Raw genomic sequence first — 11,350 nt, forward strand, 5'->3', positions numbered from 1 at the left:
TGTTGCAGGCATCACATACTGACACCAGGGCAAGGTGTCTACTCTAAAAATACCCAGTTTAAACTGATCCTTGGAGGTGGTACAGTATTGTAATTGTCCTATATTTAGTCTTCTACAAAGCTGAAACCAAGGCATATACTATTAGATACTGATAACATACGCAGTAGAGCAAATTATGTGTACTACATTTTCTAAAAGCCACTCGCCAGGAAATTACCCTAGAGACTTAACTGTTACTTAGGCAGTGGCACAGCGGGTGTGGTTCTGGAGGGTCAATAATTAAAATTATATATGAGTTACACCAAACCTCTATACAATTTTGACAACCTATATACCCTAAATAGGCAGAATCCTTATTTACATGGTGTCTGGGTTTGGTTTTGCATATATTGCAAGTATGGTGCAGATTGGTTTTGCATATATTGCAAGTATGGTGCAGATTGGAATGCAGTGGATTAATAACTGCATTAACGTGAAAAATGTTAGCCTCCAATATCATTGGTTTTCAGTGCTAAGCAAGGCTATCTAGGATATAAGCTAAGTTAGTGCTGGCAGAGCTGAACCAAGACATTTTGCTGCCTAAGCCAAGGTAATTTGGCACACAAGATAGAAAATCCCACAACTGCTTTTCCCCAGGAGTAAAAATACATTAAAAATATTTTTTTTATTTACAGTTCTTTCATGGCATCTAAAATCAGCTGTGACACTGCCCAATGGCACCCAATGGGTGGCATTGAATGTTTGAATTTGATCTGGGCCCAAGTTTGTAGCTGACTATGAATCAGTCTATCTTAGCCTACCCACCACCACCAATTGTGATGATAAAATGAGGGCTCTGTATGAAACCCTGCCTGCAAGGATCTCTAGATAAGAGAAAAATTAACAAAATGTGAGTGCTCTAGCCCCAACATCTGTGCTGTACAACAGAAGTCAAAGTTCTGTGTTTTACTAACATAAATGACAAGAATGTGTAGTAAAAACAATTTAATAGTGGAAGCAGAATTCAAGCTTGCTTGATACCATTACCTGCTCAACTGTAGACAAGTCAAGTTTCCATACCTGAATTCTCATGTCAGCTGAAGAAATTCATACCATTGTTAATCTTTACCACCTAGGTTTTTTTTTCCTGCTAAGTCACATTGAGGATAGATGACAACCATTATTTTATGTCATAGGATCATATTCAACAAAACTGCATCCCTGCTAGGAAACTAGTTTACAACACCCCAGCTTCTAGTTCAAAGAACTAAGCAATAGGTTTTTTTTCTACTGAACAGTTATGTTGTGTTCCTGGGCAACAAAAATGTGTAGATGAGTTTTGCCACTCAAATAGTGGTGGATACTTCTAGAGCCCGTATATATGGAAAAGCTATGTCAACACTGCACTCTTATCTTAATGAACACATAGAAGTCCCACCACTTCATTGTTACCAGCTACACAACAGCATCGGCTGCTGCATTAGTAAGGGATATGAATTACTATATTTTTCACCCAGGTCTCTACATTTGTGCTAGACAAACGGCAGTCCCTTTGCTCTCTCCACTGGCTCCTTTTACCAGCTAGCGAATCTAACACAGCGATTTTGCTTGAAAAGTAACTAAAACCAAAAGGACAAGGGACCAACTGCTGCAAGGACATTCTTTCCATCATGAAATAAGAGCGAGGCAGCACCATTTCTCCTCCAAAAGATGACACACTGGTAGCCAGCAAGACATTACGAAGGAATGCCATGAACGTGACAGGCAGAGAAGCAACTCCAATTGGTGTCAATGGAGGAAAGTGACCTTGGAATCCCTTCTTACACCAAGATGTCATGCTAGAAAGCAGAGGCATAAGAGGAGTAGAATGGATTCAGTCACTCTCTATGAAATATGGTGCCACCAGCCTTTGATGCCCGCAATGTAACTATCTTCAACAATGAGTTATCAGCCCTTCTAGGAAGGCATCACTGGATACAGAACTCTCTTTAGAGAGGCAGTATTAGAAGGAAAAACCCAGGCTCCAGCTGGATTACATTTGCAGTTCACATCAGCCCAGAGAGGCAGGCACACTTTAAGGTGTAATATTGGACAAGTTCAGGGGTGACACACGGCGTGTTGGAGTGTTATTGGCAGATAGTGAAGACGGAAGCAAGAAAGGTGTGGCAATCTCTGTGGACGAGGTCTCCCCTTGATTTCGTAACTGTAAGATTTGCCGCAAGAGGGCCTTCCCTTCTTCTCTTGTCTGGAAGAGAAATGAAGTTGCATGAGCAAAGAGCAAACACAGTGCAATAACTAGAAAGGGGACACATGGGTGTTCCTGTGCAAAGATCAGCCATTCTGAATTATAACCAAACTTGTGGTTCACTGTCAGATCTAGCGAGCCTTTAGATACTGCAAAGCCCATGATATATTTCTCCCTGAAGTGGCTACTCCAGCAAACTATTCACCAACTCTGGGGTGAGGAACCTCTGGCTCATGTGCCAAATTTGGCCTGCAAAACTGTTTTCTCTAAACCATGCCCACCTGTCCCATACCCAGTGTCCTATGTGACATCAGGTGTGGAGAAGGTAGAGACATGGCTTTGTCACCTGCACAACCAAGTTTCTCTTTAAGAAAGCTGGCTGTCAAGCATTTGGGAAGTGCTGAACAATGAAACTTTGACAGGTGAGGCAGGGCAACCTACCTGTCGATCATCTGATATCACAATGCCACCCACCTATCAAAGTTGGCCAACGGGGTGGGGAACATCTTGCCTGCTGTGCCAAAAGGATTCCCCATGCCAAACCAACTCATCAACAGGATTCTAAATACTTTACTTCCTGTTCATGCTTTCTCTTTATCTATTTCAAGGGCAAGCTGCAGGCCATATAAAGCCCACTAAGAGGTTTTTGGGTGACCTGCAAGCACATATCTGGATATTTTCATGTTTTATCCATGTAACTAGCAACACATTTCTTACCAAGCAAAAACTAGCTACCTCCATTTCCACAAGGAATGAATTTTTTTTAGCAGATTTCCTTACTTGCTTTTCACAAAGTTCTTGTCATGATCTGGTGTATTATTGATTGGTTCTATTAGTAGAAGTGGATGGGCGAGCACTCTGACAATCCTGAAGGATTTAGATTGTTGTTCTAGAAAAGGGTTGGGCTTTCAGCCTCTCTTTTAGGTTCTTTCAAAATCCTATGTAAGTATGACTTAACACATGTGTGGCCTCAAATCATTATAGCCATACCCAAGAGTGGTCTCAGTGGTGGCACTGTGGGTGGAAGCAGGCATGGGACCCAGTGAAGAAGTCCACAGATGATGTGTTGGCTACTCACGTCATTGAATGCACAGCATTTCTGGGCACAGGCTGAGGCTTCATCCCAGAGTTTACACTTGAAATAATATTGAGCCAGGTAGCGGAAGGCAGTGCTTACTTCCAGGTGCTCCACTATCTCCTAGAATAGAATAAAGGTATTTATGGTTTGGTTCAGGGTAAATTCATTTCTTATATCAAGATTTAGTATTAACCTGGGAGAAACTGAGTATTTACAACTTTTTCTTTAAAAAATCCAATTTAAATACAATGTTTTTCTTTATAAAAAAAACACAACACCTGTTTTTATCCACTCTGTATATCCTTCACTCTTTCATTCCCAAAATCATTTGGAACTGACTCACCCCACAAGAATAGATATCTTGTATGTATTTGATATAGCACTGAGCAGCTTGCTCTGATTCATTCAACTGTTCATGAAGCCTGGGAAAGAAGAAAAAAAAGCAAAAGTGTGTTCTTGCTGAAAGGATAAGACCACCACTATAAGAGAAGAAGCTACCTCTTGTCCACTATAAGTATTCAGTATGTAGTTGATGGGATTATCCTAATAACAAATGACATGCTTTGGAGTAAGCCTAGGTAGCCTATCAAATGTGAGCTGCATTTATAGGGGGGAAAGACATTAAGCAATGTCTTAATCTCTGCGCCTGTTACTCACAGCTATTTCCCAGGGGTCATTTTCATCAAGATAGGCAAACATCCCATTTCCACACTGTAGCAATTTTAGTTTTATATTTATCTTGATATACAGAATAAAATACTTTTTATACTTAGTTTATGTGTAGCCATTTAATTATTGCCAGAACCTGTATGAACGCACATTGTGTGACTCACCAAGAACACATGCCAAGAACTATGGAAAAACCACTAGTAGTTATCCAGAATATTGCTGCCATAAAGGTCAAAGATAATCTGGAGTACTTCCCCTAAATAATTTCCTGGGATCACAAGGACTAAGAGCTATGCAGAAAGACAGGAAACATCCACATCATAACGCCTGCAGACTAAGATTTCAGTCCAAAAGGCAGTGGTCAGATAAGGTTTTGCCAATCTATCCAAGAAAAGCAATATAAAACTACTACTTACTTTGCTAGTTTCACCAGTGCCATTTTTTCCACATCTCCAACAGCATAGGCTCTCCAATAACACTGTCAAGAAAAAAACAACAAATGCAAAACTGTCTAGTCCAGAGGCAAAGGTGATATTGCCTACTATCCTGCCTAGCAGAGATGAATGAATAGTATGAAGCATATCAGAAGTAACATAATACAAGACTATAGGAGTGATAACTCCTATAAACCTAGCTCCAAGTTTTGGACAATATTTCCCTCTTTTTTTCGAGCAGAGGATGAAGAAACAAAGCCATCTGAAGATCTGATTGCTATTATTATATGGAAGAAAAGTGCAAACGGAATAAAAGCTCAGTTCTGGAAACTGCTCAATTTTTAGCACTTTCCTCCACTACCTATGTTCCAGCTACATAACTTACATTCACCAGTCCATTCTCAAGAGGCAATGAATGGACAGAGCAAATTCAATTGTTATGACAAAACAGCACAGCAGAAATACACTAGCATTTCCTTTATCTGGTTCAGGATAATGCCCACTGCTGCTGCTCAAATGCAAATCCATGTCCCGCCCTACCTTTTTGGCTTCCACTAGCTGATTCAATTTCTCATAACATTCTCCAAGAGCTACCAGCATACGGGAATCATTGGGCCTGTGAAAAAGATGAAACTATCAGCTGGCTCACAAAAGACCGAACAAGCTCAGAATTCTAAAGCTACCTAAAACCCAATGAGCACTAAGCCTCACTTTTAAATCTTACAGCACAACAGTCTTTTTTTGGTCTACGTCCCAAAAGAAGAGACTAAAATCAAACACTTAAAACCCAGCTGTTGGGACTTGTTATGATTTCAAAACTGAGTTTTAAAATTTGGATTGTCCCATGCACCCTTCCTTTAACTGTAGAGTAGGGAAGAGTCTGGGAGCAATGGAGAGATACGGGGAGCTATATTAAGTGCCAAATTCTCATTATTTTTTTGCAAAAGATCAGATTATCTTTTAAATGACTGTTAAGATCCCCTGCCTCTGGTCAATCTCAAGTCTGCATTGAAACGTTAGATTTTGTAATTTGCAGGGCAGCCATGGCAATGCACATCCCTATCTCATTTATAGCAAGCTGACTCCATACACTGATAATGGCAGCTACTAAAAAGAGTTAGACACAAGTACAGTATCTATACTGGGCAGTTTTACCTGAGCTGATGGGCCCTCCGATAGTAATAGAGACAGTAAAAGGGCATCTTGAGGATCTCATATGTTTGCCCCAATCCGTACCATGCTCTGTAGTCTCTTTTATTCACTTCTATGGCATGTCTAGAAGAGAGAAAGCCACAGGAATTCTTTGAAAGAGTATACAGGTATACGGCACAAATGGAGGTAAGATCATAACAGTCTGCATTTGTTAAAAAAGAAATGCACAAGCAGAATCAATTGGGAGAGTAACAACAATAGAAAAAGATCTTGTTAAAAGTACTCCCCACCCTAGGTGGAAACCAGAAGTAAGCCTTCTTTTTTGGAAGGCATCTGCACACGCACCTATATGCCTGAATAGCTGCTGATGTGTTTTTCATTTCCATATATTCGTGTCCCATGAGGGTCCATGCTCCAAGGTATCGAGGATTCAGCTTCAATGCTCTCTGGAAGTAGAGAGCTGCTTTTTCATGCTGTGAGCGCAAACTATAGTAGTTCCCTGTGGCAAAAGCACAATGAAAAGTGAGCAGAGAGCAGCCAGGGGCTGGGAAACAACAACTCTACTAACACTCTTTCATGTGAAGGAGGATCATGTCCTGCAGCTTCCTCCCATCCCTCTTCAAGCAAGCAAGGTCTCTCACCAATCACACAGCAGGTCTCAACACGGTACTTGTCAATCTCACATAGGTTGTGGGCCAGATAGCTCAGTTCAGGCTTCATACTCTAGTGGGATAAAGGAAAGCGGTAAGCTTAAGGACAGGAGCCAGTGGGTGGGGGTGGAACTGCAGGGATGGAAACACACTCTTGTAACACCACTGCATGAAAAAAAAAGAAGGAACAGCTTTTCAAGCCACAAAACCAGTCAGTAAGTTGTCTGAACTAGGAGAGTACAATGTGAACAACAAATCTTGGGATGTTTGGAAGTCATCAGCAATGGACTACCAAATACTTGGCAATTTCATACAATATCCAGAATAACTTCACAAACCATTTCAAGGCAACTGGAACATCTCCCTGTACCAAATGTTTCCTGATTCTGTTTGCCATTATATTCTCTCACTTGATAGTGCAATGCTGTTATTTCCTTACAAACCAAATTTCCCTACTGGGGTTTACCGCTAAGAAAACATGAGTAAGTTTAAGGGATATAGACAGAAAAGTTCTGTAAACAAACTGAAGGATTGCGAGCAATTTAAGGTTGAGGTAGGGTCATATGCAGTAGCGGCCAGCATGGTAGTGCAGGAAGTGACTGCCTACCTGGCTCCCCAATGCAATGCATTGCTGCCAGTTACCAAGACATTAGGCAGCAGGGAACTCAGCACAATACAGACAGACAGCTCAGCCAATCCAATGCTCCTCCCACTGTGCCAAGCTCCCTGCTCCCTCCCACTCTCCCTTTCTGTAACATGGCTTTGGGAAGACTGCTAAGCAACTCCAACCTGCCCACACCAGCCACTGCTCAACCTATAATGTAATTCAAAAAAGTACTCACCCTGACATAGAGCAGATTAGAGAACGTGTCCATATTTTCTATCCTGTAAGGGTCTTGTTTTCTTAGTTCATTGAAGATGGACAAAGCTTTATCAATATCTGAGGAAAGAGAAAGGCAGGCACTCAGGGGGGAAAAGCAGGAAACAAAACACCAGAATGCCCAAATCTGGAAGGATTCACTGACCTCTGATATTGTGATAGGCCACTGCAATCTGAGAGATAATGTAGGTGCTCTTTGAAAATCCTGCATCAATAAGACTCTGGTACTTCTGTAAGGCCTCATCTATCAGCTGCAACTCTGTGTAGATGTGTGCCAGGAAGAACTCCTTTATCCAGGTATCTGGCAAGGACAGGAACTTCAGCTGGCAACAACCACAAACAAAGAGGGACACATTTAGAGAAGCAGTCTACAGCAGCCCCCAAGAACTGCAGGAAAGGTTACAACATGGGCTCGGTTCTCTCCACCCACTCAATGGAAAGAATGCTAACACCTCCAAGTGCTACTGAATTACTTAAGATTTGCTGGCAAATTCAAGTATTCCAAATCAGAAAAACCACCAAACACAGTATCGACCTCATGATAGTTCATGGATCAAATAGTACCAGAAAATAGTGGCCGGATCTGAATTTATATCCTGCCTTTCCTCCCAAAGAAATCTAGGGCAGCAATCATCCTGCACACCTGCACCTGAAAATCCCACAAATTACCATTTCTTTGTCCGTGATCAAGTTACAAAGCTCCAGCCAGGCCCCCCAGTGCAATGGCAAAACATGGGTAGCTTCAACAAACACATCAATGGCCTCTTTCACCAGGTCCAGCTTTCGCAACACAACTCCATACCTAGGGGGATACAGAAAAAGAGTAAGAGAAACACTACTAGGGCAAGAGTCTAGCCTATGCCATCCCCGTGCCCTAGCCTGACATTTTGTGTGGTGAATTGCATGCACACAAACATACAAGAATCTCTATTCATTTCACAATCCCAACTTCATCATACCTGGATGTAAACATATGGCTATTCCCTACAATATGTCATTAGTGCATCACTTCAGTGCTTACAGATAAAGGCCAAATCCATCCAGCTCTCTGGCTTTGCGTTTCTTGCTAAGCTCTACCCGTAGCTCTCTTAGAACTTCATTCTTCACCTGCCCCTTTTCCAACGGACCTGTAAACAGAGTAATCTATTATTTGGTACCATTAGCAGTACGTGTTTATAAAACCATTTTTAAATATTGTACTGCAAAGATTCTGCCAAAGTTTTGTTTAAAGCAAAGGGTTGTACTATTGCAAAACGTTTTGAGGACTACTGCTTTAGACAGATGCTAAACTAGCTCAAATACAGAACAATGTATGATGGAGAAAGGGAAGTTAATTTAACAGTTAAATTTTGCTGATGTTTTGCATTTTATTTTTTAAAAAATCAATCAATAGTTGAAGAAAAAAATAAGTTGTAGTCTTGGAAATTGTAAATAAAGCGCCAAAAGCCAAACTGGAGAAAGTTGTGTGTTGGTTTCTTACCCAGACTATCCACTGTTTCATCATCCTTCTTTTTTTCACCTGACTGCAAACAAACAAATTTTTAAAAGAATTTTAAGAACCAGCAATTTTCTACCATGAGATGTTCACTGGACATGGGTCCAGCTACTAGAAGCAAAAAGAATAAAACTTCACTTTCTAGATATATCACATAATCTTTATGAAGAGAGGGAGGAAATCAAGGAGCGGGAACTGATTTATCTTATTAACTCACCAGGTATCTGGAATACATATATAGGAAATAGGCCTTCTGGCTCTTGCAGCCCCGGAGGAAGTAAGCAGCCCTGTCATACTCTTTCAGATCAAAGTAAGATTTAGCAAGGGTGTAGGCATCCAAGTCACGAGCATCCTCCTAAGGACAAAAAAATAAAAAGTTAAATTCCAAAGTAATGAATTCCTTAGGCACCTTCTTCTGTCAAATAACAAAAGCAAATGCTTTTCTTGCTTTTGGTTTCCACTGAAAGACAAAATACAGGGTTGAAAACAGCAGTTCTCAAATAATGTTTGGCTGACCAAATTCCTATTATTTAATACAATTTGAGCTTCTCTGAGAATAATAGAAAATCAGTTTAATTTTATGATATTGTAAGCTTTGGTGACAAGAGAGCAAAGTGAGAGGGATTAAGCCCAAACAAGCTAAAAAAAAGGGATCCGAAGAAAGCAAACTGGTTGCATTAAAATTTGTTTGCCTGGCAAGTGACCCTAGCACTGCTAGAAAAAATATTGGGAACCAAGGGTCCTCTAATCTTTGGATTGCAGCCAGAACCCTTCCCTCCAACTCAGCTACAAAGAACTGAGCATTAAATAAATGCGCACCTCTCTCATCCCTTCCTTAAACAAGTAAAGCATTCAAGTGGATTAGACATGCAAACTGACTTGCAAATGGAGCCTGCTTGTCTTTTTTCTAGCATTACTGTTTTCAATTGCCACAACTTTTTAAAGTTATGATTTTCTAGGATACTACATCAGAGCAGCCTCATCTGTTTTATGTGTTGCAAAAACGAGCCCTCCTCCCGTACGTACCTCTGTGAGTTCAGGTGCGGGAGGCAGCTCATTAAAGGGCAGAGGGTCCAGGGCAAAAGCCAGCTCTGAGGCCCTACAACAAGAAAGCCCACTGCAGCTTAAAAAACACCACTTTCTGCCAGTCTGGCTCACAATACAGCGGCACCTCGAGTTACAAATGCTTTGGGTTACAAACACTTCAGGTTACAGACTCCACTAACCCAGAAGTAATACCTCGGGTTAAGAACTTTACCTCAGGATGAGAACAGAAATTGTGCTCCATCAGCGGGAGGCCCCATTAGCTAAAGTGGTATCTCAGGTTAAGAACAGTTTCAGGTTAAGAACGGACCTCAGGAACGAATTAAGTATGTAACCAGAGGTACCACTGTACTCATTACATACAACAGGGGAAGGGAACCTTTTTCTGTACAAGGGCCATTTCCCCTCATACGCAACTTTCCGGGGGCAGCATGATGCTGGGGTGTGGGTGGGTGTAGAGGCAAAGAGTGGGAGGCACAATTGATGTGACTCTCACCTTTGTATGACAGACAGCCTCCTATGTTTCCAGGCTCACTGCATCCAGGCAAAAACCCTTGAGGACAAAGGAGGGCCATGGTAGTGTGTAGCCTGGGGAAGAGCCATAGCCAGCAGGCAGTTTCAAGAGCAGGACACAGCAGCTTGATGAGCTGCACTTGGCCCCCAGGACTAAGGTTCCCCAACATGCACAATAGCATGAACAGCCTCCCCATACACAGGGCTGGATTTTGGTTTGATGAGGCCCTAAGCTACTGAAGGTAATGGGGCCCTTTATTTGTTCAGCTGTCCTTTGTCAACAACAAATTGTTGCTGTTTTTTGTGTTGAATATATGCTATATGGTAATTTATGGATCTAACAGGTCCATACACAACACAAAACACTGTTGCTGTATGTAGGTTTTATTTTATTTGTTTTTTAGCTTGTATTTTGGAAATGTACATCCAGGTTTTTTTTTAATTTAATTTCTTTGGGGGCCCTCAAGAGAGTGGGGCCCTAAGCTATAGGTTGTTTAGCCTATATGTAAATCCAGCACTGCCCATACATCCTCACATGGCAGGCGGCCTGCAGCCCGATATATCTGGCACTTCAATGTGCACATTGTATACAGGCCCATCATAAGCTATACTTAAGCAACCTTAGTAACTAGCAGAACGGCGTTCCCCCATAATAGACAGCCAGCCCCCTACTACAATTCAGCTGTGCAATAGCCGGATGACACCTGGTCATGCCCAAGAGTTAGCAAGCGGCGCGCAGGCTGCCGAGGTCTTTTATTCCTCGCCCTTCCCTACGGCAACAGCATCCCGTCGCCCCAGAGCGCCCCTTGCAGACTGCGGAACCCCCGTTTTGCTGGAGACCCTGCACGCAGCCCTCCCGCGACTCGGTGGAGAGCACGCGCAGCCTTTTCTCCGCCACCGCCGCGGCCTCCTCACCACTTCCCGCTGTGCTGCAGGCCGCGCTCCCGGCTCCGCTCCGCCACGTCCAGCAGCTGCTTCTTGATCCCGCGCAGGTCGGAGAAATCCGCACTGGTGGACCCGGCCACAACCGCGGGCGCCGTGGTTGCCGCCGCCATCTTCCCGCAGACGCAAGCGCCGACCAACCAAAGCCAAGCCTCGCTCCTCGGCTCGCGCGCGACGCAGCCCCGCAACCCTATTGGAGGACGCGGCTGGGCTCCTTCACGCGGCCTTCGACTAATGAAAACTGGAGGCCTGGAACTCCTGGACCCTGA

At 42.7% G+C, this 11,350-nt stretch overlaps 1 protein-coding gene across 1 annotated transcript; it reads right to left on the reverse strand.

Moving 5' to 3' along the window:
• Positions 1-969: 969 nt before the first annotated feature.
• CDC23 (cell division cycle 23) lies at positions 970-11,233 on the reverse strand. Its single transcript, XM_081900296.1, has 16 exons — positions 11,055-11,233; positions 9,609-9,681; positions 8,800-8,937; positions 8,568-8,610; positions 8,109-8,214; positions 7,757-7,889; positions 7,233-7,410; positions 7,050-7,147; positions 6,199-6,280; positions 5,903-6,056; positions 5,561-5,680; positions 4,946-5,021; positions 4,388-4,449; positions 3,646-3,724; positions 3,303-3,422; positions 970-2,224 (listed from the first exon to the last, which is right to left on the reverse strand). The coding sequence occupies exons 1-16, from the start codon at positions 11,192-11,194 to the stop codon at positions 2,054-2,056; spliced, it is 1,773 nt and encodes a 590-aa protein (XP_081756422.1). The 5' UTR covers positions 11,195-11,233; the 3' UTR covers positions 970-2,053.
• Positions 11,234-11,350: the final 117 nt, after the last annotated feature.

This window comes from Podarcis melisellensis (genome assembly GCF_964234715.1).
Source record: "Podarcis melisellensis genome assembly, chromosome: 2".
NCBI lineage: Eukaryota > Metazoa > Chordata > Lepidosauria > Squamata > Lacertidae > Podarcis > Podarcis melisellensis.

What these genes read in the sequence shown, in the direction of transcription:
- CDC23 (XM_081900296.1), bottom strand. Translation starts at nt 11,194, where the DNA reads ATGGCGGCGGCAACCACGGCGCCCGCGGTTGTGGCCGGGTCCACCAGT. An exon ending in CCGCACCTGAACTCACAGAG is followed by an intron (nt 8,938 to 9,608) that starts GTACGTACGGGA and finishes TTTTGTCCTTAG; the next exon opens with GAGGATGCTCGTGACTTGGA. An exon ending in ATATGTATTCCAGATACCTG is followed by an intron (nt 8,611 to 8,799) that starts GTGAGTTAATAA and finishes GTTTGTTTGCAG; the next exon opens with TCAGGTGAAAAAAAGAAGGA.